Below are 25,441 nucleotides of genomic sequence, written 5' to 3'. Positions count from 1 at the left end.
AGAGTGACAGAGGAACAGTGATGCTACTGTTTACATAACGAGAGACTAACACACACACACACACATACACACACATACACGAATACACACATGCTCAAATCGCCAGTGCAGGACATACACACTGGCTTTAAACACTTCCACACACACAGACAAACATTCAAGAGACTCGCTGACTGAGTCACCACACACTCAGAGGCACAGGATCACTGACTCACACGCAGGACCAAGCACACACATAAACAAACACAGACATACAAAGGGGGAAAAGGGTTGTTTTTTAAGAACCAGGGTTGTGTGTTGTGCGTGTGCCATGGGCCAAACTGAGCAGCAGCTGTGTGTCACTGTTGGATACCTCTAAAGGGTCAACACAGCCGTAACCCTCACCCTTCCCTGGTTCCTTTCCCCTCCCCTCGCATCCCTAATCTCCCAGCTACCCCTAAACGCACCACCATGTCCACACTGAGGACCGGGAGAACTCCCTCCCTGAGGTTTCTATCCCTCCTTCTCTCCCTCTGCCTCTCCCTTTCCCTCTATCCCGCCCTGTCCTCGTCGCAGCAGACCGTGCCTGTCATCTCAACGGCGCAGGGGCGAATCCGTGGCATGTTGACCCCCCTGCCCTCGGACCTCCTGGGGCCTGTTATCCAGTACCTGGGAGTACCTTACGCAAGGCCTCCCACGGGAGAGCGGCGCTTCCAGCCGCCCGAGCCTCCGCTGCCCTGGCCGGGAATACGAAATGTGACACAGTTTGCTCCCGTGTGCCCGCAGTCACTGGATGAGAGGAGCATGCTGGGAGATATGATGCCCTCCTGGCTCACGGCGAATCTGGATATAGCGGCCACGTACCTCACTCACCAGAGTGAGGATTGTCTCTACCTCAATATTTACGTGCCCACTGAAGAAGGTGAGTGAGACTCGTTGAATGAATGTGCGTGCGGGGTTTAGAATTAGATTAGCATGTTCCTCATCTTGTGAAGTCAAATCAGCGTGGGGACAAGGTGGTACTTTGGTTGACCGTGAGGTAATTTTGAGGGCAATTTGACTGTGAAATTTGATTTAAACACATGCCCTTTGTTAAATAAATAAGTTAAGTTTAATTTGAAAGGTGCCCCACCCCCCTCCAGCCCAGCCACCCCCCCCTCCCATTTTTATTTACACGCCCCTGGTAGAAACAACACTTAACATGCAGACACCTCTGTCAGTCACCGAGGGGGTTACTCCTTTACTTGCGGAGGAAAGTGGGAAGGACACACACTCACTCATGCATACATATTGGCCCATGCAGGTGCATGTGACCCTACACACACAAACACACATGTGGCAAGGATGAACGCTCCAACGGCCTAAATTAATATCCACCTGCTGTGAAATGAAGGTAGAATGATACAAAGCATAGTGAAGCAAAGCGGTAGCAAAATTGTCTCTGCTTTTGTATATTAGATCTGAGAGTGATTCAAGGCAGCGATGCACACTAATGGAAGGTTGACACACACACACACACACACACACACACACACACACACACACACACACACACACACACACACACACACACACACACACACACACACACACACACACACATACACACACACACATCTATCTATCTATCTATCAATCTATCTATCTATCTATCTATCTAATCAGTCTTTCCCTCTCCTTGCAGACATCCACGAGGAGGGGGGCCAGCGGCCGGTGATGGTCTACGTCCACGGGGGCTCGTACACAGAAGGCACTGGAAACATGATGGATGGCAGCGTGCTGGCAAGCTACGGCAACGTCATTGTCATAACCCTCAACTATCGCCTTGGAGTGCTGGGTAAAACGATACATCTCCTATATCTGTATCCAATTTGCTCAACACAGCAGTAGCTTTATGGTAATGATAAGAGGATGGGTGTAGCTGCTTTTTAAATAAACACCTTTGTCCTTAGCCTGTTAAAGCTTTTCCTTATTTTGTTTTATTTTTTACTGCATTACTCTGCATCAGAAATATCTTTAACTATTACGCTCAATTTGCTGATAGATGCATGCATTCTGTAGCTCTTATTTTGATTCCTGTTAGCCATGTATCTGGCTTCATTGCAGACCCCCAACAACACACAATAGAGCACTTTGAACTGAAAGTAGAAAGGCACTGGAAGAGTGCACACTTAAAACAAGCCACAGTTCAATCTGCAAGTGTAACCACTGTCTGTTTATGTTTCCAAATCCTTAAAGAAATTTGGTTGTGCCTATCTGAAAAATCATGACCTCGCCTGTGCATTTATCATGACCTTTCACAACAATGTATTTTTACTTGAAAAGTCTGTAACTCACTCAAAAGCTGTAGTCCATGTTTCAAATGTCAGTCGTTGTGCCAATGAATTAGTCATTGCCACCAAAATGACATTTACTTCTGAGACAGTGTAAAACCAGCACAAAACATTTGCATGCATGCTCAGAATGACAGAATAAGTGTGTTTTTTTAAACATTTTTTTTGGTCCTTTATTTTTCTTACTGACACTTCTTGCCAAATGCAGCAGCCTGTTGTTTGTCTGAAGCTTACTGTGTCAGTTGCGTATCAAAGTTTAACTCCTCAGATGCTCGTTTAAACACTCTGAGGTTTCATGTTCCAATTTGTAAATCAGTCAATAATAAGTCAATTTTTAAATGATGTCGCGCCAAATCATAAAATGAGTTATCTCATCACATTTTACACACATAGCAGGTCTAGACTTTATTTTTTCCCCACAGCTAACAGCAGCAGAGCACTTGGATTCAGCTCTGGCGCCAGGGAATACATGTACAGAGGGCATGTGATTAAGATGGGGGGTGGGGTGGGGGATGCACAAAAGCTGAACTGCAAGACCAGTGGCGCTGTGTAAAGACGCACAATTAGACAACAACATATGAAAAGCTATTACGTATAGGGTTGTATAATGCAGGAAGCATAAAAACAATAATAGCAGCTTTGTAGTCTCTTTACTTATCCAACCAGCTTACCACGGGCAACACAACCATTAGCACAGAACAGCACAAAAGGTAAACTTTGAAAAATAGTCTACTCAGCCCCCTGGTCCCTGTCACTCCTCTACTTGTTGATGCTAATAAAGCTGAAGCTGGTCGGGAGCTAAACTAGCATTTGTAGCATCTGTAGCTGCTGCAGGTGTGGGGTCATCTGAGGATGTTGCAGCTCTCTCACCAAGATTGATGAATTCTTTGTTTTAAACCATTCTCTGATATCCATTTTACAACAGAATGCAACGATCCAAGCTATAGTAAACATACAACATTATAGGACACAACCCTTTTTTTCGATTAGAAAGTTCTGATTTGTGATAGCTGAGAGTGCAAACACGTTAAATGGGCACGCCTTGCCCTGTCTGTCCTTCCCTAAATGCCGGGCCTGCTTGGATTTAAAATGTAACATGAGACGAGGATTTTAAATCTTTCCTATAATGTTCACACAACAAATTAAAATGTAGTAACTAACAGAGAAACATTACAAATGTATTATTAATCACTGCATTGGACCAAAATGTAGCCTTCAAGAACAAAAAGAAACAATAGAATCAAAACACATGCATTCATTTACTACACTATACTACAGTTACTAAATGAACTTACAATGATAGGAGTAACTGTTCTGGTTGATCATTTCTGTTTTGCCACACCTGACACTTAATTAATAAATCTATCAGATCTAAACAGACTCCATATGAAATGAGATTTAATGTTCTGCATGTGGTGACTTTAACAATGAAAGATTCTCACATATTTTGTAGAGTAAAACTATTAATCTCAGAAGAAACAATCTATTTTAATCACAAAGATATTTACGACCGTTAACTGTCAAATTTTTAGAAAACTGTGCTCAGTCAATGTGAATTTGCATATGGTAATGAAGAAAGATAAGTACTCTTTCTGTTGAGCATGAGTAAGAAAATGTGTTTTGTTTCAATGTGTCCAACTGTCATTTGAAAAATGAGCTGATCAACTTGGAAACATTGTAATTTTAAATAGTTAACACAATCAACATCCATTTGTGAAATGCAGAAAACACTTAATTGTCACACTGGAGCGAGTATCAGATGCTTAGAATGAAATACCCAAATCCACATCACAGCTTGTTTTATAACAATCTACATTTTCACTTAACAGAAATGCGTCATTTTTTGTAGGTGAGATCTGTTATTAGACACTCGAGTTAAACTCTGGATTGCATTTTAATCCAATTCTCTATCCAATGCTTTGCGTGAGTCATATCCACAATAACGGCTTGATCCAGATCTGGTCATAAATAGCTTGTTTATGAGTCAGATCTATGGATGTTTAAGAAAAGCAAACGTTAAATGGAAATGCTATTTCCTTTTATAGAAATTTACATTCCTTTTTTTTTGGTCTCATTTGCATTTAATTCACCATCTGCTTTAATGTTTCGACAAGCTCTTAAAAGCAGAAAACTGTTTGTGTGCCTCGTTGCTTTTTTCTTTTTTTGTTGTTGGAGTGAGAGCATGTTCAGTATGGGTGTCCCTAGCGGAAATAAAGCCCCTGAAGCCATTTCCAGTACTAGCACTGACTCAAATCTGATCCTTTTTTACCTCCATGACTCTCTGACTCATTGCTCTCTGAACGGGGAAAATCTGATTCCCAGAGGTTTTTCTAATTTTAGACCATCATGCACAGCTCACAGGCTGAATAAATTGAATATCTCAGAGTCCTTACATTAAGGCTTTTTGTTGCCGTAATTATGAACAATACCCAGCATGAGCAGGGCCACAGTAGCGTTTAAAAAGATACATGTAAGGCATCATGTGAGTCAAACAGTGAGGGCCCGAGCATTATGTGTTCTTCCTACATAAGTCAGATTCAAGAGGTGAACATTATTTTATTTACTGGGTTAACTCAAATGCTCACTTTCATTAGGAATTTCCCACTATTAAGTAATTCACATGAAAAACAGAATGTGCCATCAGGTCAAAAATATGCAAATAATTCTATAATGATAACATTTAACTTCAGTGTATCAATAACACACAATAATGTTTACCTGGTGCATGACTCATGATGATTTATTGCATTATTTACTGTTATTTTCCATTTGCTTTGGATCATTTCTTAATCAAATTTGATGATTTCAGCAGAGAAGCTGCATTTTTCAGGACATGCAAAATACAAAAATGAATTGACAAAAGGCCCCAATTCACCTTAATCAACGAGTAAGGTCTTTTACCTACTCTTTTGTACCATAACGCTGAGTAAGGTCTTTTACCTGCTCTTTTGTAAAGTGCCTCGAGATAACATTTGTTATAGTTGGCGCTATTCAAATACTGAGACTGATTGATTTATTGATTGATTAAATCCTTAATTCATCTCAAGTAAGAATGGCATTGAGCCCATGAATAAATCATTTGCACCAATAAGACACATTCCTTTGACACTCTGGAACACCAAGTTAGACAAAATGTTCAGATGCTTTGGATCTGTCTTTCACAGTTATTTATTCTTATGATCAATATGCGATCGAATGATCTGGAGTCAAGTTTTAAAAAAAATTGATTTCATACAAAAGTTAAGCTTATCTGAAAGCCTCTCTGTACTGTTAGAAATATGAAGCTCTGGTTTTGATCAAACTGGTCAGTCAGATGCAGAGAGGTCAATGATTAACATTAATACATAAATATAGATTCACAAATAAATGTGAATGTAACTGAACTCACTGACATAATGCACATTGATTATATTTCAGTCACTGAATAAACATTTCGTAACTCATGACCTTTAAACTGTAAATTAATCACATAAAATAGTTGGGAAGTTATCTTTTTTGTTGTTGAACAGAATAAATTACTGACATTCCACCTTAATTCATGCATTAAATCATCATGAGTCATGTATTAGTAATCCTTTACTCATGCACTAAACTTAAGTTTGACCTCGTTGTTTTTTATTTTAGCTTAATTTGTCATTTTAAAAGTGATTTAATCCAAGTTCCTTTATCCCTTTAATCTCCCATATTATGTGGATTGATGTGATAGAAGGTGACAGTGCTCTTTAAATGTATGTACGTAAATTTAACCAATCAAAATCTGCTTATTATAAACAATCAAGGTAAAGGAAGCATTCTCACAACCTTTGGCTGCTACTTCTCTCTGAAATATTCAGTACAGTTATTTTGTTTTCTTTCTTCCTGCACTTTTAGCATATTTTGTAGAACATGTGTACACACAAAGCCTGTTAATACTGTATGAGATGTTTCTGGTCCTGAGGGAAGGCCACTGTGCGGTTTTGCTTTAATTAGAGAGAGAGAGAGAGAGAGAGAGAGAGAGAGAGAGAGAGAGAGAGAGTCTTATTGAAATGCAATGTAGTAGAGTTGAAGTCATTGAAAAAGTTAAACAAAATATAACAAGGTAAACTAATATCGGTTTATGAGACCCATCATTTCAAAGCGTTCCACAGGTATTGGTTGTATATGTCATAATCTAAATCTGCTTGGTAGATGATGTCTTGAGGATAAAATTGCTACAGGTGTAACGACCATATCTAGCTAGACAAAACCAATCCTGCATGTTTATTTTTGTTATCTCCATCCTTTGTGTTTATACAAACTCTTCTGTGGTCAACACCATCATCATCATCATCATCATTATCATCATCAGCACCATCAGTCCAACATCAGTGTCATCATCTTCCTCCTCCTCCTCCTCATCATTATTGTCATCATACGGTGGATGCATGAGGTGAGTCGTTTTTACAACTTTGCACATTTTTTCTTATCTTCATCACGGGTACTGGGAGATATTTCAACAAAAATTAAAAAAAAAAAAAAAAGGAAGCTTTTACAAAGAAATCTTACAAAAAGCTCATCAAACAGTATTTAATAAGGCATCATGGTACTGTAATAACCATTGGATTAATGAAATATCCTTAATGTGTGCTTTCTGCATGAGGTAGGTTTCTGCATAATTGCACATAAGTAAATTAAATGTATTATTTTCACAGCCTTTCCCTTTCTTGCTCATTATACTCTTATATGTGCTCAGGGCCAGCTTGAGGTTCAGAGAAATTAGCGTCTGCAGTAATGAGATATACCGTGGTGGAGTGAGCCATTAGGATCCTTTGTGTTGACTTTACAACGTCAGCAGAAAAGGGAATAAGGGATAGTCGTCTTTGTACCTGCATGTGTGTGTGTGTGTGTGTGTGTGTGTGTGTGTGTGTGTAGAGTGTGTTCAAGGTATTCACCAACATGAATGTGAACAAAGCTGTTGTTTAGATCCTTTTTGTGCGTTTGTGCAGGAGTTTCGTCATTTTAACATTTTTTTTTCTGGTTTAAATGTATGGCCAGCAGACTCATGCATTATTGATTTGACTTGTGTGGGAGCCATGATGAAGAATCAGCAACCGTGTGTGCTTTTGTACATTATAAAATGAAGAGGTCCTATTGCAATAAAAATCTTTGTTTGATCGCTTCATGATTTTAAAATTGTTGCTCATTTTCTCTCCAAAGCAATTACATCTTAAAACCAAACTGCTATTTGTTCTTAACCTCTTTCTCTTTGTCTGTAGGATTTCTAAGTACAGGCGACCAGGCTGCAAAAGGGAACTACGGCTTGCTGGATCAGATTCAGGCCCTGCGCTGGGTGAAGGAGAACATTGCAGCCTTCGGCGGAGACCCAAACAGGGTGACGGTGTTTGGATCAGGGGCCGGAGCGTCCTGTGTGAGCCTGCTCACTTTATCACACTACTCTGAGGGTAAGGAAAACCTGCTTTTAGTTTTAGTGTTTTTTGTTCAGTTTCAATGATTCAACATGTGTTAAATCATTTTTGAACTGCGAGATAAGGCTGGGGGGCTGTTGGGCACAAATGATGGGTTTTGTGGTGGGTGTTGTGATAATTAGGGTTTCCAAACCTTTCAAGCTCTCCAATATATAAATAAATAAATGTATGAACACTTCTGACCTCAAAAATCTATACAGCCAAAAGATTATGCAACTGAAAGACTAGGGATTCGAATAGTTATTTTTTTAAGTCAAGCTAATTCCCTCTCGTTGCGTCCAGTTTAGCACATTTTGACATGTTATGCCTGGCTTCCAATCTTTGTAAAAATCAAGGTTGGAAATTGACATTTTTGTAATTTTACTTTGGGATATGTCTTGGACTGTTTCTCGGCTCGGACTGTTTTTGAGACATGCTCAGAATTTGCCATTAACTTGAGAAAATGATTAGGCAATCCTCAGAGGTTCTCCAAGAAAAAGTCCCATTTATAGCACATTATATTTTGCAAAAAAAATTTAATAGACGGCGAGTAAAGGCAGCTAGAGAATTGGACACCTAAGATGGCTGGTTTAGGTGGGTGACACAATTCAAGGTCTCCATTGGTACGATAGAGCTTTATTGCTGATAGAAAAGCCTGAATAAGCCTTGAATGATACAGCCTGACTCTGACTCACATAGCTACCAGCTGCATTATTTAAATCTTTTAACCCTTACCCACATGAACCTGGTGCTCTCACCATGACCTGTCATCCAGAGATTTTTTTTTGTGTAGCTGTTGGAATGCTTGTTCTGCATCTGTTTATGTGTGCACATGTAGGCCGATTGTGTGACCCTCCAAGTGTGTAATCATATGGTTGAGCATTCATGCACGTTTTATGTGTGGGTGCATGTGTATACATAAATGTGGGCCTATACAGGTTGAAGCCTCTGTATATATAGGCTTATTTTGACTCCCTTATTTGCATTCATGTGTGCATTCATGTGTGTGTCAGACCTGTTCCACAGAGCCATCATTCAGAGCGGCAGCGCTTTAGCCAGTTGGGCCGTCAACTACCAGCCAAGCAAGTACGCCCGGCAGCTCGGCGAGAGGGTGGGCTGCGGCATTGACGACAGCACCCAACTGGTCGCCTGCCTCCAGGGGCGAAGTTACCGGGAACTTGTGGAGCAGAACGTGACGCCGGCCAAGTATCACACGGCTTTTGCCCCGGTGATTGATGGCGATGTCATACCGGATGACCCCCAGATTCTGATGGAGCAGGGAGAGTTTCTGAACTACGACGTGATGCTGGGGGTTAATCAGGGCGAGGGCGTGAAGTTTGTGGAGGGCATCGTGGACTCGGAGGACGGTGTCACGGCTGAGGACTTTGACTTTGCTGTGTCAGACTTTGTGGATAGCTTATACGGATACCCAGAGGGCCGAGACACGCTGAGAGAGAGCATAAGGTGAGTGAGTCTGGAAATGTTCAATATCAAAACCTGTCCTTAGTCATCGCAGGTGGATAGAGCCTCCTTCAGCAAGGTCAATATTTTGAGGTGTCTGGTTGGGCTAGGTGTTACTCAGATAACTGATATCCAGACCAAGATCTCCTGAGGTTTAGGCTGCATCATTGTTTAAACTGAGGCTAGCTACTGCGGAGACACAAAAATGGAGATAAAGTTAAGAGATGCTTCTAGGACTTAATGTTCTGTGCACTCAAATGCAGACATATTTTAATAGCCATTAATAAAAAGATAAATTGTCACCCAATTATAGCTGATAGGTTTGGGGATATCTAATGATTCAAACCTCTTTATTCTTCACATGTCCTACATACAACCAACTGGATTGTTAGTAGCCTATACTCTTAAAACTACAACCAGAAAACAAACACTTACAACACCAAAAAGTCCATGCCATAGTGTAAATTCTACTTTCTTTTCAAGAGTTTAGCTTATAGAGATGTGTTTGAATGTTTTGGCAAAATGTAATGGAAGAACATTGATACCACTTTCATGTCTGTGGGTAAATCTTTAGTTAAAGTCAAGAGTTTGTTAGCCCAACATAAGGAACAGCTACGTTGGCTCTGTTGAAAGGTAACAAAACCTGCAGCTCTACTAAATCTTACTTAGGCTATTAACATGTTTAACCTTGCTTTTCAATTAGATACACGTTTTGAAGTGTGAAATTGTGGTTGTGTTGGCTACTTTCACTTTTTGACATGGTGACATGCTGTGATCTGGTCATCACAATGGACAGAGCAGAAATAGTTAAGCACAATGCATACTGTAAAATCACAACTAGTTGCTGTTATTTTTTCATTTTTTTGCACATCAATTTATCAAACCATTGTTAACGCTCATGTGATGAACTTTCACTTTGTGACTATTTTGGTGACCCCAGTGGATAAAGCAGGACCTCTTATCTTTGTTGAGTATGTCCTGGACTTATACATAGAAAAAATAACCCATCCTGCTTTCTTTGAACAGCAAAATGTACCACTCACCTTGAATCTTTGCAGAGCAAAAGAAAAAAGCTCTTTTCTGCACTGTGCTGTTATTAGAGTGGACTGATAGCTACCTCACATGCTGCAGTGGTTTGAGGCATTGAAAAGAACCATGTATAAAAATATATCTTTATGCTCATTTGCTTTTGTAGCTCACAAAGAGGCACCAGTCTTGATTTTAGTTTGTTTTATTACCAGCTAGAACGTTCTTTAACGAGTATGCATTAGTTGTGTTGATTTACTTGTCCATTTTTTTTTGTCAATAATATAAATATAAAATTGGTCTGGAGACCAAAAGATGGGAAGGCGCCAAGCCAACCTTGCAATGGGTCTTATCTGTCGGCACCTCCCACTTAAACTACAACTAACCTACTGAAAAACATGTAAACCGAAAATAGGACTAACGGGTACCTCCAGCCTAAATTAAAACAACAAAACCCACCAATCTAAACATGCATGAGTGAAAACACAAATTTTAAATTGGGAAACAGTATAAAAGTAATATGGGGATTAAAAGCTCCTCACCATGCTGCCCAGAATGATTGCCCCTGGTTCCTCTAAATACCCCTATCCTCCCTGAGAACATGTTGCACTCAGGTGTGCAGCAGGTGACGGAGAAACAGAGAGAGAGAGGGAACTCGGCCACACATAAGATCTAGCGCTTTGCAAGAAACTGAAGAAGCATGTTAACCAAAATATGAAATGCCGTTCTTACAGTAAATGGATTTTTGTATATTCACCTACTTTTTTCTATTAGATCTGAAATGAATTCCTTTATGAAAACATAACTGAGTCTTGCACACTTCAATAGTAGACTGGCTTCTTGTCTGCTCTAAAGGTTTATGTACACGGACTGGGCGGACCGCGACAATGCAGAAACACGCCGGAAGACCCTGGTGGCATTATTCACAGACCACCAATGGGTTGCTCCAGCCATCGCCACTGCTGACCTGCACGCTCAGTATGGATCCCCCACCTACTTCTACTCCTTTTACCACCACTGCCAGAGTGACGCCACGCCGCCGTGGGCTGACTCCGCCCATGGTGACGAGGTAAGAAGCCGGTGCCTTGATATATTGTTATTCAGCAACAACATGTACTTAAAAGTTGGGAGAAGACAAGATATCAGATATACAGATATATAATTAGTAATGGAAAAAAATGTCTGTATCTTTGGTTTTAAATTGTAAAACAGACTGAGGCAAAAATGGAGTTAACTCAAACACTTCAAAGCTTTCTTAAATATTCAACAAATAAATCAGGAGCTCTGGGTTTGGATTATGCTTAAAGGCCTGCTTTATATTAATTTGTTCAAAATGCTTAACAGTTTGAATCAATTAATCTTCTTTCCAGTTTTGTATGAAGGACTTACTTGTCGGCTTTAGGTTCAGCTCAGTGACTGCGTGCATGCATTTGTAGTTGCTGTTTGTGAGGGTGGGTTTCAGTCCAGATTATTGGGGATAAGCTGTCAAAATGAAGATGAATTTAGTGACCTGAGTTTAGGTTCACTGCAGTTACACATGAGGCGATTTCTTTCTTCACTGTGATGAGGTTAGAGTTTCACATAATTCAGTTGTGGCTCCAGTTACTGTCTAGAGAATGAATGTAATCTGTTTGCCCTGACAGTAAGCTATCCTAAAGTTTGTCTGTTTGTTTTTGTGTGTGTGTGTGTGTGTGTGTGTGTGTGTGTGTGTGTGTGTATGTGTATAGGTGCCCTATGTCTTTGGTGTGCCCATGGTGGGACCCACTGATCTGTTCAACTGTAACTTCTCCAAGAACGACGTGATGCTGAGCGCTGTAGTCATGACTTACTGGACCAACTTTGCCAAGACTGGGTGAGCTATTAAAATGATCCCTGGTGTGAGACGCTGAATTCAGTCCAATAACCATTCTTGGAAGAGTTTTATTCCTCCTTTTTCTTTATAGACAATAACAAGAAAGCATGATAAAACAAAGCACAACTTTGATTATTTTTATTTCTGCCCTAATTTTTGCTATTAATATCTAATCAGGACAAGTAATGACATTTCACATGTAAAAGAAAATACGCAGCAGTCATTATTTTTCCTTTTACCCTTCACACAGTGAGACAATCATTTAGGAACATAATGTATCTTGTTGATGTGTTACAGTGAACAGTTTGTATTGATGTAGACTCAGAATAAGAAAATCAAGACTCAAGTTTATGGATCCAGCAATAAAACCCCAAGAGGCAACCTCCATTGTTGAAGAATGAAGCCAATGTGGAAGTGCAAAAAACGGTAGTTCTTCGGGTGTCCATATTGAGCCTTGCTCCAAATACCGATAATCCCCATTAAAGCTGCTGTGAGGAGTTTTTAGCTGGTAATGAAACAGACTGAAATGAGTACTGATGTCTCTTAATGAGCAACAAACTCAAACAAAACCATCAGAGACAAAATGAAAAGTTCTTATTTGTTACTTTTTTTTAGCTTGAAGTTGAATCAAGGGGTAGGTGTCGGACAAAAACAGCCTTTGTTTACATTTTACAATACAGAGATTCATGATACAGTGACACATTTCACTGTTACAGTCAACAGGCTGAGATGTTTTGTTTCAATTTACTTAGTTACAAAACACGTTTCTCCACAGGATCTTTAAAGGAAGAATATGCCACTTTTTGATCCAGCAGATGTCGCCCTTGAGCACCAGCATGAAACCAAAACAACTCACGCTGCATTGTTGTGTTAGCATGCTAATGCTAGTGAGCTTTAGTTAGCTTGTATCTTCACACTGCATGTCAATTTACACGGAATGACCGTGATCTAAAAATGCTTACATGACATTCAATTAAGCAGCGAGTACAGTATGTTATTCTTCTTTTCTCTAGTCCCTCAATTAAACAACTTTTATACGCGAGGGGATGAGTCGGCCGGACGTCCTGGCAAAGTCAGGCTACGGCTCGGAAAGCATCACAGACAGCGGGACTTGGTTGTCACACTCATTGTAGACAGTCATGACTCACAGAGTTATTTTCAGAGGATATACTTGTTTTTTGCTACGATTTTTCACACTTTCACAGTGTGAAAAATCACATATTCTTCCTTTAAGCCACACATGCCCATTTTTTCCACTACAATTAAACATGTTTGCAGTCTGGTTTGAAGGTTTTGTCTCTTTAGCTCATTTCTTTATTGGTAAAACTGAAGGGCGGCACATGTTTATCTAACTTATATGTTTTTGACTAATTAAAGGACAGACTGAGTGGACTGACAGGTGGGCGCGCTGTAGCTGTGTGCCAGGAGGCTGAAGGCCTGTCCCTGCTCCACTGTCTTGTCTTTAACTAGATTGGCCGAAACTTAGTCAGCAATTTTCAATATGGCAAGCCCTACTTGTTGGGATTTATTATGCCTTTTTTCAGTGGACATCACTGAGACTGTATCCATGTTTCCATGCACCATATGGTGTTTCTGTGCTTTAATTAGCAATATTACTGAAAACAAGATAACAGCTTTTGAGTATTTTGTAGGATTGAGCAAATGTATTCCCTTAATACGATTGCAATTATGGAAAATGCAATAGCTGCAAACTGTGGTAAATGCATGCCAGATACAGTTCTACCTTAATATATCTCTCTTGAGATTTCTATCGAGACAAGTGCAGTCTTAATGACAAAGGAAAATGTTTTTTCAGATGTAAGGTTCTATTTGAAATGTCTTTTTGGAACTGGATGAAGCCGAGATTTAATGATGTGTAAGAGGAAGACAATGGAGTTTTAGAGCAACAAAAATAATGAGCTCACAGGCGAACGATATGTTTTCATACGTCTCTTCCTTCAATAGGCCTCTGGTGTCTGACAGAAAGACAGGCCTTTTAAAACAATGGTGAAAAAAGCACTGCAGACTAATTTTGGCAGAGGGTGAACACAAGTTCTCTGTCATGACAATATCTTGACAAGGCTTTTCTTCTTTGGACCCTGGCAGAGAACATTAAAGATGCTCTGCTCTTGAAAAGTTCTTGAGGGAAGCCAAGGTAATGTCCTAAAAGAAGAATGAAGGATTGGCCACTGTGTGACTTCTCTTCTCTCTTCTTCTCTTCTCTTCTCTTCTCTTCTCTTCTCTTTCTGCGCCCTAAATTGGCCCAAACTGGTGCAATGAGATAGAGAGCTTATACAATATGTTAAATCAAAATTAAAATTATCTGCCAACAGCTCAAAAAGCTTTTAGAGATCCAATTTATTAATTGAAAGTGAAATGATGTGCCAGGAGCAAAGAAAACTACAGTTGTTGTAGAAAGGATCCACATTAAAACCTTAAAAGCCGACAGTCGGTCCTGATAAGAGTACCTTTTATCTGTCCACTGTGACATGATATACAAGATAAAAGTAATTGTTGAGGATGGACCCTCTGTTTGCAGTGCTCGAAGAGAGTAATTACCCGTAATTAATCCAATCGAGACTCACTCCGCTGAGACCTCTTCAGATTTACACAGACATCTGTAGTCTAGACCGTGATCTAAATCACCACCGAGCCTTTGCTATCTCACAACATCCAGAATTAGGACGGTGCTCTCACATATTCAGAGTGGGGCATTAAAGAAAACTGTCTTTCACCAGAAGCAGTGCCAAGGAATTGTGATTGGGGGATCTATTGGGAGGCAGAATTGTTTGCAGCAGATTTTAATGACAAAAAAACACTAGCAATTATTTACTGCAACACAAGCAGCTCAATTAATTCTTCACATTAACAAATCAAATGCAAACTAACAAAATAACAACCATGAATCAAAACATGGCCCCCAGAAAAAAAGCCTTTGTGGATTTACAAAAAAAGACTTATAGTTAAGCAGATTCATCAAATGTTAGTATGGAAAATCAGCTTACAACTCTATAGCTAGCTAGCAACAGCCTGCTATATGTAGCTACCTTAGCCTGAGTCACAGAGGAAAAAAGCAATAGCATACTTTCTGTCGTTGCTGCTAACTAACAACATTAGGGCAACTTCTTCAGACAGCTTTCTCCCTCGATGTCCTCTTGAATGGCCTTAATTAGCCTTCATGTTTGGCATCACAAATTTTTCTACATTGGCAATCAGCATCCTTTTAACGGAAATTGGCAGTCTGTGATAGTGGCAACCAACATCATTCATTTTCTCTAGGTTTTATTCTCATTATAACTAACAGTAAGTTGCTGATAGCATCATCTAATTGTATTTCAACAAACTGATTTGACACTTTTAGCAACTCCTAGAAAATAAACTGTCAGAATAACATTTTTATATGTTGTCTGACATTTTCACCTTTAAACAAATGAACCCACCAATTGTATCCATTGGCTTTAAATAAAGATGGACGACGAGACTCCGACTCCTCCCGTTGTACAAAAATGAAGCCCAAATACCACTGTGACAGGTGCTGACATATTGCGCGAATGACCACTTGAAATAAGAGTATGTGCAGAAGGGTTTCTGATAAAATGGCAAAGATCCCTCAGGTTCGTACCATCAACAGAAGAACATGGTCTTGTTTTGTTTAAAAAATACTCACAATACTTTACATTCATCCTCATCTCTGCTCATTTTGGAGCCACATTGGTCAACAGAGCTGTCAGTCATGGCATTATACCTCTTTAATACAGCATCAAATAAAAAAGTAAAACTAAACTTCTCACTCAGAGGCACTCAGACAGAAATCAGCATGATAATAATGAACTATAAAGACAGAAACCTTGTCCAACCAACCCATTTGATTTTCTAGTTTGACCTCTGTTAACATGGAGGAGGAAAAAAGTATGCCATATACTGCAGCCAGTCAGCAAGGGGAGCTTCAAATATTTTGGCTTCACTTTTGGAAGGTGTAATGTTGTCCATGTTTTATACAGTTTAAAGTCAAATCGCACAAGAAAATATTAAGATCAAGGTCAGGTCTTCAATGGGACATCAATTAAAAAAAGGCAACGTTTTCTTCTGAAAATAAAAAAGCAAGATCAATGCTGCTTTATTTGAATATAATTGTTTTATTCTATCAATATTTTTCATCTCAAAATTACCTTCCCTTGCTGTTTTCGACACTGTTGCTATAAGGAATCACACTGCATTCAATTATCAGTTTCTAATCCCTAGTCTACAGAGAAAACTCACCAATGAGGGAAGAAAAGATTTCTTTGTTCCCTTCATTTATCAGTGGGTGACTTTCCTTAAAGTAAGATTTCACTCAGTTGAGAGTGCCTCAGATAGTGATGGAACTGTGCGACAGCTCAATTTAACGGCGGAGGATACAATTCTCCTTGATGTATGTTTTGTAAGCCTCCGTGTGGGCGTGTAAATCCTCAGCTGCTCTGTGTTTTTTTTGCGTGCCGGTGGGTCTTTACGCTAGCTGCTTTTTTGTGCACTTCATAAGGTGCTGATTGACAAGTGAGCACATAGTGTGTAACTGGCAAGTCTGTTTCCATGAGCTGCTGTTTCATTTACCACATTTTTGCTGCCGGCAAAAATAAATGGATAAATCATCAAGTAGATGCCTGTCCGTATGTGTCAGAGAAGTTAGTTTGATTTCGATTTTCACTATACCACAACACACATTCATCTCCAATAAAGATACCTAACAATGTTATGTTTGCCATAGGGGCAAATATCCACCGTTTTTTTTTTTCAATCTGCAGGAGTTTGGGAGCATTTACTGAGGCATATAAACTGGACACAAATCAATGATCTGTAGCTAAATCACCCTTGAGCTATGTTTACTGAAAATAACATTTTCAGTTTTTTAGCCGCTGGATTTTCTTCTGTTACTGGATATTGATCAGAAAATAGTGTGGAAGGCCAACGCTGGTGAAACTCTTGGACTGCATGAGAGATACTCACTCATTCTTTCCAGGTTTTTAGGCGGCTAAGAAAACATCTATCAGGATCTAGTTGATTACAAAGAGTGATAACAGGCCTCTGTGTTAAAGACTGGAATTATTTTACTTCAGTTTAAGGGTTCAGTCTTGTGATTTTGATCAGATTGATAGCCAAAAAGAGTTTGTCAGTAGTAGCCTGGTTGTGCCTCATTATAATAATTAATGTTGTTACAGTTGACATAAGTTTTACTTTTGCTTGAAGCCTTCATTCATATTGAACTTTTATCTTAAGTTGATATTATTTCTGTTTATCAAGCAGATCAATATAGATATCTATGTTCCCTTAAGTTTGCTCTGCCACCTCAAATTGACCCTGCTGAGGTAAAGTGCAGGTAATTGTTGTAAATTGCCATGTGGGCACCTGTTGGCTCATGCTCTTGGGAGAAGGCATTCAACGAGACAAGGAGCAACCGTATCTCTGACCGTCGCCAATATTGTAACAGACAACTTGCAAAACAAGTCGTGTACGGCTGTCGGTCGTCTCTCAACTGGAAGGATGGAGGTTCAATCCCGAGCTCCTTCACTTACATGTGTTGGACAATACATGTGACTGCTGATACATATATGTATGAATGGATTAGCTTAAACTGATGAACACTTTCACAACAACAGTCAGTGTGTAAATGGACGATTGTGACATGTGATGTAAGCACTTTGAATAGTCAGAATAATTTAGCTCAAGTCCATTTACAAGTATCACAAGTAGTGATAAGAGCAGTGGAATAAATCGTCTGATTGTTTCATTTTACATCTACCTTGTCTCCTCATTTGGATCCTATGGAAGTTTGTCTTCACTGAAAGCTCGAGTCATAAACTTAGAGTCCTGGGGTCCTTTGAGGTTTTATTTTGAGTTGACACTACAACCGATATAAATTGTTTTTGAACTTGAAATGAAAATGTGCTGGAGAGAAAACTAAAATATAGGACTATTTTAAATGTTTTTTTAAATTACCTTTGCATTTTGATATGTTTTCGGAAACTCTGTATTTCCTTGTGGTTTATTAAATCCTGCTGTGATTAACTTCAATTGTTTTTTTTCATGTTCTATTTCCCCGTGTCTTTTTTCATTCCATTTTTTTGTGCAATAACAAGTTCTGAGGGGATAAAAAGCAATGTCTCGCCCAGCACAAATAATTAATCCCCCCTTTTTGCTTTCTATAAATTATAAAAAAAACTAAAATCTTACATAACCACCACAACCACATGCAACCTGACCTCCATGTGAATAAATAATCTCCTCTATTTCATGCTTTCCAGAGACCCAAACCAGCCAGTTCCTCAAGATACCAAGTTCATCCACACAAAGCCCAACCGTTTTGAAGAAGTGGCCTGGTCTAAGTACACCCCCAAAGAGCAGCTGTACCTCCACATCGGCCTAAAACCCCGAGTCAGAGACCACTACCGCGCCACCAAGATCTCTTTCTGGCTGCAGCTGGTCCCTCACTTGCATCACGTCAACGAGCTCCTCCAATCAGTGTCCTCCTTCACGCATAGTCCCTCCCCACAGGATGACACTCCTTACTCTTACACCAAGCGTCTATCCAAAGGTTGGCCTCCCAGCAGCACTCGCCATCCAGGCTCACAAGGAGGTACTCCGCAGCCGCCAGAGTCCGCTTTAGGCCAAGGTGGAGGGGAAGAGGGGGTTCGTGTCCCGAATGAGGACTACTCAACCGAGCTCTCAGTGACGATTGCAGTGGGAGCTTCGCTGTTGTTTCTGAACATCCTCGCCTTCGCTGCTCTGCTGTACAAAAAAGACAAGAGGCGTCTGGAGCACCGTCGGCCTCGCCCACTTCCTCCCCCGAGACGAGACATTACAGCCGCTGATGTCGCTGCACACCTGCAGGGGGAGGGTCTGATGTCGTTACAGGTATGTTTCTGTAGCTGCATTTTTCTCATTGGTAATAGTGAAACACACTTTGAATATCTCAAGTTTATCCAACCAGTTGAGCATGTGTGTGCGATAGTCTGAATGAACTGTGAGGTAGCTGCCAGCAGAGCACTTAAAAAAATAAAATAATAATCACAGCCCGTCATCAGCTGCACACTTTTCTCTGTCTGAATGTGTGTGCGTGTGTGTGCCAGTGTGTTTTGATGCATGTACATGAGTGAGCCGTGTCCAATTGCCTGAATTGCCTCCAATTGCCTCCAATTCATCCTCTGACTATCTGGCCTCTTTTCGAGCTCTTTTAGCTGCTTTAAAATGTCCCACAGTGAGTGCTAAATGTCACATCTCTTTTGTAGCTGACAAATCCTCTTAATTGGAAACTGAACTACCATAATGTAGCTCAACGCTGCGGCTGCTTTTGTGATGGTGTTTTATTTATTTTAAATGTCACTTCTTTTCATGTGGTGCAATGTGCTGATTGTGTACACCAATGGTAGATCTGGTGTGACAAGCGACAGCCAAGCACAGTCTCTTTTTGTATTGGCATATATTATTGCCATGTGCAGTGTTCTTGTGTTATGAAAAAATTCTCAAAGGGATAAAATGCATCGCAGCACAAAATGTCTCTCTAAGTCAAGCAGAGCTGTAAGATCCTGACAAAAAGTGGTGATCTATTTTGAATATAACTTTAACTCTGTATTTGGTTTGAAGCTTTGCTGGTTTTGCTGCAAGATGCAGCTTTGAAAATAAATCTGACTTAAGTCCCCCAACTATCTGCTGGAGTTATTTTGATGAAATTGTTCCTTCTGTTGACATTTTTATTAGAGTGTGATTTTAGGGTTTTTTCGCATAACTTTCAGTAAACTGGATTTCAATCAGGAGAGACTTAATTAAGAATGAACAATTATTTATTTAACAATTTAGGAAATAAATGTGCAAAGTCTTTGGGGATCAGACTCCATCATGATGACATCATGTACTCGGAGGGGTAATGAGGCTGACAGCAGGATAGGATGCCCTCTTACGGAGTCTAGACCCTGGTGGTGGTGGTGGTGATGGAAGAATGCAGGATGTGATGAGGAGTGGGTTTCTGAGGCTGTATCTGAACTCTGCTGAGCAGGAATGGAGGTGACCGGGTTGTGTGACCGAGAGAGAGAACAGGTTTTAAAATGTGACCGCGGCAGGATGATTGGTTGAAAGAGGTTGTGGCAGAGTCGGGTTGGATTATTGAGTTATTATTATTATTATTATTGAAGAGTGAACGCCCAAAATCGGCTGATTACCAGAGCAGGAAGATGGTGGAAGTGGTAGTGAGGGAGGGGCTGAGTTGAATGAAGAAATTGAATAAATGTGTGAGAGAATATAACCAGTCTTCCTGCTTGAACTTACGCTGAGCTCCATTAAAAAAAAAGACGGAAGGCGTTTCACATGAGAGTTGAATCAATTGAAACTATGTATTGACTCTGGCCATATGCAGAAGCCCAGCAACACCAATATGATATGATAAGGGCTACAACATTAAGTTTATTTTCTTGGTCAATTGACATTGTTTTCTCTTTCTTTTGCTCCAGATTTACAATATGCAGATTTTCTGTTTTTTTTTATTTTCAGATGTCACATTTGGACATTAGGATCAGGAGCACAATCACAATTAGTTGACATTTAATATTGTGAAACAGTACTGATAGAGCTATTTAAGTTTCTTTCCACAGGCTGTCAGGACAATTAACAAACTGCGCCCCCCTCCTGTGTCACACTCATTTCAGTGCCAGCATCAGAGGGACATGTGCTGCACTTTAAAACTCACTGCACTTTAGACAAGGATTGACTGACTGTGGTGCTAACTGTATGTTGCCTGTGGTATTGCTTGTATTTAGTTTTTTCTACTTTATATTATCTGTGGTGTTCTTATTGTTATTCTTTTACCTTCTTCTTTTAGAACAGATTTTATCCTGTAGTAGACTTTTAGATATATTTATGTGTCTATATGTAACATGTTTTTCTTTCTGTCACATTGCTTGGGGGCTGGGAGAACAGCATTTCGTCTTTTTTATGTATTCAGATACATGAGAAAAATGATAAATAAATAGAATCTTGAATCTTGAATAAATCAAAATATGCCTCAAGGGCCTTTCAGATAGGACGTTGTGTGCGCTGTGCTCGCCTTCATTATGCAACAACGCCAACCGAGACCTTGCTCAGCTCCGCGTGGAGCAGATACGCTCTTGCACGGTGCAACTCATAGACAATGAACGCGCTTGACAGCTGCACACGGCGCCCACCGTGTCTTATCTGAAAGGCCCTTTAGTGGAGGAATTGATTACATTATTTGGTGATAAGCATCTTATCAATACATTTTTATTTTTTATTTTATTCTTTATCTTCTTCCCAACTAGCCTTTGACTCATCCATGTGTTGACCCTTTCAGGTGAAGCAGCTGGAGTGCGATGCTGCGTCAGCCGATGAGCGGAACAACGCTCACCACCATCACACTCTGGACACGCTGGACGCTCTGGACGGTTTGGACACGCAGGACATCTACAGCACACTGGACACCGTGCGCCTCACCTGCCCGCCTGATTACACTCTCACCTTGCGCCGCTCACCCGACGACGTCCCCCTCATGACCTCTCTGACCCCGGGATCGCTCCCTGTGACCCCTGGGTCGCATCCTGTTACCCCGGCAACGCCAATGACCCCCATGACCCCTGGATCTGTAGTGGGTATGAGGATGGGTCATCCGCACCAGGGATACACACACCATAGCCCGTATAGTAATACACACTTGCCACACACACACATCTCCACGCACACACACTCCACCACACGTGTATAACCGCAACAAGATACAGAGACTTAATTACAACACAAACACACACACATAAAAAACGCACATGCATACCACACACACATATACACAAACACACACATAAAACAAAGGACTTAAATACCTCTACTAATTACCCTGCAGGATTGTTACAGATGGAGTGAGAGAGACATTTTCAGTAACAGGATGAAGAGACAGACAGCTGTGTGTTTGCATGTCAGGGGAACTGAAGACAAGCTGGATCCTGGGAGATGCAGTTCTATGCATCATTTGCTCTTAACCCAGAACAAGACGAGCTGAGACATCCGTCAAGTGTCTTGAATTCCTTCTTTGGATATGAACTCTTCTGCTTTTTCTACACCTGAGGAGGAAGAGGAGGGGTGCTGTGCCACAAAGGGTCAGTTATGGATCAGCTTACGTCTCCTGCTGTACCCGCGCTGCATGGTGAAGCAGTGCTGGGGCCGAGTAGAGCAGACACAAAACGCAGACACAGAACTTAGTTAAGAAGTACCACACACACAGACTGCTGATGTCGACTTGAACAACCTGTGAAATGTGAATGTAGCATTTTTTTCCATTAAAAGATCGACGGCCCTATCTGCCAAGGATCAAATTAAGCTAAGAAGAAAATAACAACATTTTAAGCACGCGAGAGGGGGGAAAACACACAGAGGAGAAGAGAATAAAAAAAAAATCTCAACAGTAGCTAAAGGAAAAATTGATCAGATGGTGGGAAAGAGATTAGGATTAAGGATTTATCAGATGTGAGAACTAGAAAGACAAAGTGAGATGGATTGATAGGTAAAAAAGCAGGAGTGAAAAGTCTGCCAAAAGATGGATATTATCCTCAGAAGAAGGAAGGGCCTCTGAAGTGTTGTCAGACTTACTGAAGAATCACTCTAACCAGCTATGTGTTCAACTCTTGTAAATAGAATGGGAAGATACAGATGATATATTATGATTTATAGCATTTACTTGCTCTTGCATTAAAACATGACTTATTTAACCACATTATTGCTTTCATTTCAGATATTAACTGTATAATTGTATAGATGTCCTGAAGCAATTGGCTGGTTGTCTTTCTATCTCACCCACTGTAGTATGTACACAGTACCTTTACATAAAGGCTATATTTGCTATGCACAGTCATTTCAATAATTCCTAACTATGTCAACATCTAGATACTTGTTTAGTAGTTGAAATATAAGACATGTTCACACCATCCTGTCTATTTGTTTGGCCGTGGGGGGTGATGAGCTAGTACTGTGTAGATAATGCAATAATGGTTCGATGATTGAGCACCAGCCAAAAATCCATGACCCCTTAACCCCTTTAATCCTAACTCCCTGCCCTTTCACCATTCCCCTTAAATGTGTCCCTTCAATTCTTGTCCTTAAAGGCCTTACCCTTTACGCTTTATGACTCCAATCTAATTAATGTCACCACAGAAAAACACGTGGAGAAGATTCATGGCTTCCCAAGTCACAGCGTGTTCCAAAAAGAAAAGTCAAGATCGCTTTGATTTGTATTTGTGTGACCTTTAGGTTTCACACCTCATAGAGACTCTGTTATATAAGCCTTAACTACCTAATGCTGACTGAAACCCCTCCCCTTTAAAAGGCATTGAATAAGAAACCTATATTTCATGAAGATCTCATTTCTCTTTCTCTGAAACTAGATGCTGTTGAGCATTAGAAACACCCAACTTCAAAAGGCCCAGAGTTCGGTGTACTGTGATTAATTAAGGTGGATCTCAGCCCATGGAGCTGAGAAGGATTAATCATCCTGGCTGTGTGACAGTTTGAGAGACTTTACTTTGTTGGCTAACACACCTTCAGACGTATTGCTTTTAAAGCTCTAATGTGCTCCTAATAGAACAATATTTTCTTCCCCAAATGCCACTAAGAAAAGCTTTTGAAGATGTGAAATTAATTTATCAAACTCCAACAGAAATTAGAAATAAAGATTGATTTTTTCTTTTCCAGACAAAAGTCGGAGTTTATCAGCTAACTGTACAGTGAGGACTTTTGGACGGCAGTTGTTACAGCTATGTGGTCATTTTTGGATTTCCAACATTCTTAAAGTTGATTTAACTTAATTTATGTGAGATGTTTTATTATCATGGCATCAACAATGAGAATAAGTGAGATCCTGTCTGTCTAATTGTTATTGTAAAGATAAACCTAATGCCAACTAACAAGCGAACTCTAACATCAACCTTGAATTGTCTCTTTCCTGTTTTACCCTTTACTTCCTTATGTTCCATCCTACCCCCCCCCCCCCCCCCCCAGCCTCATCTGTGCGACTCCATGCAGCAGCTTTGTCACAGTGAGGCCTATTTAACCTCCTCTCATCCTAAGTAACTTCTTCATGAGAGATTTTAGTTTAATTGTCAACAGAGTACGTGAAAAATGAAAGCTGAAAAACTTGTGGATGGCAAGCAAAGAACTTTTACAAAATGATATAAAAACAACGTTTAATGGATGTTTGATTGATTTCTTTTTTTTCATATGGGTTTATTGACTCAGCGGATGGCTGGATTGTGTCAAGCATAAAACATTTCTGCTGCATTTTTGACAAATAAATATCAGTATTTTACAATTTATGACAGTTTAAATGTCTGGTATGTTTCGATTCTGAATATTTATAGAAGTGTTTGTAGGAATTTAGAGGCGATGTAGAAAGCTCTTTGGTTAATGCATCCTCTGTTTTCAGTATATTAAGTGAATCTTTTCTACCGATATTAAAAAATGATGCAAAGTAAACATGAAATTAGTGACAGTGATAAGAACTTTGTAGAAATGCAGTCATGTCCCTTTGTTCCTTAATTTGTTTAAACTCAGACATTAGTTCTTAGTTGTTGAATGATGGAATGTTTTTAATGGAAAATGTATCGTGATCTTCATTTAAATAGTTCAAAAACATTTGGGACAGGCATTTGCATTCTTTGCAGTGGGACTCTGACTTTAAAGCCATATAGTGCTTTCACACCACCCAAAACCTTGTGTAAAAATGCAACAGGCAATATCCGTGAAAAGTCACAATGAGCGAGTTTGAAGGGAGTGATGATGTTTGTGTCCTGCTGGTCTGATCTCTGTTTACATAATGAAAATTCTTCATTATGTTTTCTGTTTTCCAGTAGGTTCTTCTCTGCTCTTGAAATGATATGATGAATGTTCTACACTGAGCATAGACGCCAATACTGGCCTCATAATGTCGGACGCTGTTGTTTTTTTCACGTCATGTCCTGCCTCATGAGATCACCGTCTTGAGATCACTAACTCAGGAAGATTTCAGGGCAGGGCAGCCGGCCTGAAATTTTCTAGAAATTTTCAGGAGTCCATATGCCATTAGCTTAGCTTAGCTTAGCATTAACTGTACTAGTTGCAGGGGGGAAAATAATAGCTAACCTGGCTCAGTTTTAGAAAGATTGCAAAATGTAACTACCAGCTTCAATCCCGACAATTTAGCATGTTATACGCCGTCAAGGGCCTATTGGTTAAGGATTGTTTGTGGTTGAATGGGAAATCATTTGCTGAACTGACTTCAGGTTTGCAACTTAGGTTGACGTCAAGACTCCAGAAAGTTACTGTGCTTTGCTCAGAAATTGTTAAGCCTATATTCCCATAACAAC

At 40.0% G+C, this 25,441-nt stretch overlaps 1 protein-coding gene across 1 annotated transcript in view; it reads left to right on the top strand.

The window, feature by feature from the left end:
- The window catches only part of nlgn4xb (neuroligin 4 X-linked b), a 26,768-nt gene extending 2,356 nt beyond the window's left edge, over positions 1-24,412 (top strand). Inside the window, exons 2-9 of the mRNA XM_020635653.2 lie at positions 1-901; positions 1,664-1,816; positions 7,547-7,732; positions 8,749-9,199; positions 11,078-11,291; positions 11,950-12,074; positions 18,353-18,962; positions 21,409-24,412. The exon at positions 1-901 is cut by the window's left edge and continues 39 nt beyond it. Of these exons, the coding sequence (XP_020491309.1) occupies positions 451-901; positions 1,664-1,816; positions 7,547-7,732; positions 8,749-9,199; positions 11,078-11,291; positions 11,950-12,074; positions 18,353-18,962; positions 21,409-21,816 (2,598 nt within the window). The 5' untranslated portion in view covers positions 1-450 and the 3' untranslated portion in view covers positions 21,817-24,412. The remainder of the gene's footprint in view (positions 902-1,663; positions 1,817-7,546; positions 7,733-8,748; positions 9,200-11,077; positions 11,292-11,949; positions 12,075-18,352; positions 18,963-21,408) is intronic.
- The last annotated feature ends 1,029 nt before the right edge of the window (positions 24,413-25,441 follow it).

The sequence above is a fragment of the Labrus bergylta genome, chromosome 13, assembly GCF_963930695.1.
Source record: "Labrus bergylta chromosome 13, fLabBer1.1, whole genome shotgun sequence".
Classification (NCBI taxonomy): Eukaryota; Metazoa; Chordata; class Actinopteri; order Labriformes; family Labridae; genus Labrus; species Labrus bergylta.
Note: the sequence above shows the minus strand (reverse complement) of the source record. Positions and strands in the feature narration are given on the sequence as shown.